The sequence below is a fragment of the Mus caroli genome, unplaced genomic scaffold, assembly GCF_900094665.2.
Source record: "Mus caroli unplaced genomic scaffold, CAROLI_EIJ_v1.1 scaffold_16565_1, whole genome shotgun sequence".
NCBI classification, from domain to species: Eukaryota; Metazoa; Chordata; class Mammalia; order Rodentia; family Muridae; genus Mus; species Mus caroli.
Window position 1 is genome coordinate 11,570 of NW_018390985.1, and position 3,728 is coordinate 15,297.

Below are 3,728 nucleotides of genomic sequence, written 5' to 3' on the forward strand. Positions count from 1 at the left end.
TTCTTTACTGGCTTGCTTCCCCTGGCTTGCTCAGCCTGCTCTCTTATAGAACCAAGACTACCAGCCCAGAGATGGAACCGCCCACAAGAGGACCTCCCCCCTTGATCACTAATTGAGAAAATGCCTTACAGCTGGATCTCATGGAGGCATTTCCTCAACTGAAGCTCCTTTCTCTGTGATGACTCCAGCTGTGTCAAGTTGACACACAACCAGCCAGAACAGACCATCTCTAAAGAATCTTCTTTCTGACTTTAATTAGATTGACATTCTGGTCAACAATGCTGGAGAATCCAATTACTGCTTTGCTGTGGATGCCAACCTGGATGTCTTCAAGGTGCTAATGGAGGTGAACTACTTAGGGACAGTGTCATTGACCAAGTGTGTTCTGCCTCACATGATGGAGAGAAAGCAAGGAAAGATTGTGATCATGAACAGCCTTGCGGGAATTCAACCCAGCCCTCTTTGCTGTGGGTATATTGCCAGCAAACATGCTCTTCGGGTAAGGCTGTTTCAACTCAATTCTGTTAGCATTGACTGCAATGTGCATGAGGGATTTGTCCATCAATGGGTGAGGTTGATGAAACTAAGGGATAATGGGCTACAGAAAGAGAACAACTTTGAGACTACAGCACCAGTCAATAACCAAAAATATTAGAGATGTGCATGGTTACTACTTATTCAACAGATTTTTTTTTATTGTGCACCTGCATGAGATGAATTCTGGGGAGAAAGATTATTTTTGATCTAGCAAGTATAATGTCTTTTGCCTTAGCCCATTGCAACATTTTCAAGACAAATTGTGAGTCTACCCTTTCTTCTCTGCTCTTATTCTTTTTTTTTTTAAATTTGTACTATTTAAGTGCATTTTATATATCAAACATAGTAATAATATTGAGTATTTTGAGAATCAAATAATACATAAAATTTTGTTTAACTTTTATATTCATATCCTTGCATACCCTAAAAATATCATTAATGAATATTTAATACTCTCCATAATTGAGGATTCTCTATCTAATGTTGAATACTATATTGTTTCAAAACATACAAATTATTCTTTGGGAATTAAGCATAGTAAAAGAGCATAAAATATTAAAATGATCATTAAGAAATATATTCAAAATCCCTTCTATGATACCATCTGACATAGTAAGAAACTATTCAAAATCATTATATATCTGTGTACATTGTCTAACAATCAGCTTACTTAAAAAGATTATCAGTGTTTCTAGGAGAGAAATTATTTTATCAGTAAGTATATTTTAAAATTTTCAAAATAGCGCAAACTCTTTGAAGTTAAAGATTAAGAAAATGCTAATTTCAAGCACAGTGAGAAAAATTATCAATAATATTTCCAGACAGAATAATTATTTTAAGATATAATTCATTGTTATGTCTCCCTTTTTATTTCTGATTTTATTAATTTGGATACTGTTTCTGTGCTCTCTGGTTAGTCGGGCTAAGGGTTTACCTATCTTGCTGATTTTCTCAAAGAACCAGTTCCTGGTTTTCTTGGTTCTTTGTATAGTTCTTTTTGTTTCTATTTGGTTGATTTCAGCCCTGAGTTGACTATTTCCTGCCGTCTACTCCTCTTGTGTGTATTTGCTTCTTTTTGTTCTAGAGCTTTCAGGTATGCTGTCAAGTTGCTAGTGTAAGCTCTCTCCAGTTTCTTTTTGAAGGCACTTAGAGCTATGAGTTTCCTCTTACCACTGTTTTCATTGTGTCCCATAAGTTTTGGTATGATGTGTTTTCATTTCCATTAATTTCTAAAAAGCCTTTAATTTCTTTCTTTATTTCTTCATTGACCAAGTTATCATCGTCGAGGAGAGCATTGTTCAGCTTCCATGTGTATGTGTGCTTTCCGTTGTTTTTGTTGGTATTTAAGACCAGCCTTCGTCTGTGGTGATCTGATGCGGTGCATGAGATTGATTATTTCAATCTTTGTGTATGTGTTGAGGCCTGTTTTGTGACCAATTATATGGTCAATTTTGGAGAAGGTACCATGAGGTGCTGAGAAGAAGGTATATTTTTCTGCTTTAGGATGAAATACTCTATAAATATCTGTTAAATCTTTTTGGTTCATAACTTCTGTTAGTTTCACTGTGTCTCTGTTTAGTTTCTGTTTCCATGATCTGTCCATTACTGAGAGTGGAGTGTTGAAGTCTCCCACTATTATTATGTGGGGTATGATGTGTGCCTGGAGATTTAGTAAAGTTTTTTATTTTTTATGAATGTGGGTGCCCTTACATTTGCAGCATAGATGTTCAGAATTGAGAGTTCATCTCAGTAGATTTTTCCTTTGACCAGTGTGAAGTGTCCTTCCTTATCTTTTTTGATAACTTTAGGTTGAAAGTCAATTTTATTCGATATTAGAATGGCTTCTCCAGCTTGTTTTTTTGGACCACTTGCTTGGAAAATTGTTTTCCAACCTTTTACTCTGAGGTATTATCTGTCTTTGACGCTGAGGTGAGTTTCCTGTATGCAGCAAAATGTTGGGTCCTGTTTACATAACCAGTCTGTTAGTCTATGTATTTTTATTGGGGAACTGAGTCCATTGATATTAAGAGATATTAAGGGAAAGTGATTGTTGCTTCCTGTTATTTTTATTGTTAGAGGTGGAATTATGTCTATTTGGCTATCTTTTTTTTTTTTTTTTTGGTTTGTTAAAAGAAGATTACTTTCTTGCTATTTCTAGGGTGTAGTTTCCTTCCTTGTGTTGGAGTTTTCCATTTATTATCCTTTGAAGGGCTGGATTTATGGAAAGATATTATGTAAATTTGGTTTTGTCATGGAATATCTTGTTTTCTCCATCTGTGGTAATTGAGAGTTTTGCTGGGTATAGTAGCCTGGGCTGGCATTTGTGTTCTCTTAGGGTCTGTATGACATCTGTCCAGGATCTTCTAGGTTTCATAGTCTTTGGTGAGAAGTTTGGTATAATTCTGATAGGTCTACCTTTATATGTTACTTGACCTTTCTCCCTTACTGCTTTTAATATTCTTTCTTTGTTTAGTGCATTTGATGTTTTGATTATTATGTGACAGGAGGTATTTCTTTTCTGATCCAGTCTATTTGCAGTCCTGTAGGCTTCTTGTATGTTCATGGGCACCTTTTTCTCTAGGTTAGGGAAGTTTTCTTCTATAATTTCGTTGAAGATATTTACTAGCCCTTTAAGTTGGGAATCTTCATTCTCTTCTGTGCCTATTAACCTTAGGTTTCATCTTCTCATTATGTCCTGGATTTCCTGGTTATTTGGGTTAGGAACTTTTTGCTTTTTGCATTTTCTTTGACTGTTGTGTCAATGTTTTCTATGGTATTCTGCACACGAGATTCTCTCTTCTATCTCTTGTATTCTGTTTGGTGATGCTTGCATCTATGACTCTTGATCTCTTCCCTAGGTTTTCTAACTCTAGAGTTGTCTCCCTTTATGATTTCTTTGTTGTTTATATTTCCATTTTTAGATCTTGGATGGTTATGTTCATTTCCTGCTCCTCGTTGATTGTGTTTTCCTGTAATTCTTTAAGGTATTTTTGTGTTTCCTCTTTAAGGGCTTCTAGCTATTTACCTGTGTTCTCCTGTATTTTTTTTTTAATTTTTAATATTTTTTATTATGTATTTTCCTCAATTACATTTCCAATGCTATCCCAAAAGTCCCCCATAGTGCCCCCCACTTCCCTAACCACCCATTCCCATTCTTTTGGCCCTGGCATTCCCCTATATTGGGGCATATA

The 3,728-nt window shown here is 35.5% G+C and overlaps 1 protein-coding gene across 3 annotated transcripts in view; it reads left to right on the forward strand.

Moving 5' to 3' along the window:
- LOC110288935 (dehydrogenase/reductase SDR family member 7-like) overlaps window positions 1-3,728 on the forward strand; it is a 21,271-nt gene that overhangs the window by 10,299 nt on the left and 7,244 nt on the right. For all 3 annotated transcript variants that reach the window (XM_021155167.2, XM_021155169.2, XM_021155168.2), the window contains exon 4: window positions 260-499. In XM_021155167.2, coding sequence (XP_021010826.1) covers window positions 260-499 — 240 coding nt within the window. The remainder of the gene's footprint in view (window positions 1-259; window positions 500-3,728) is intronic.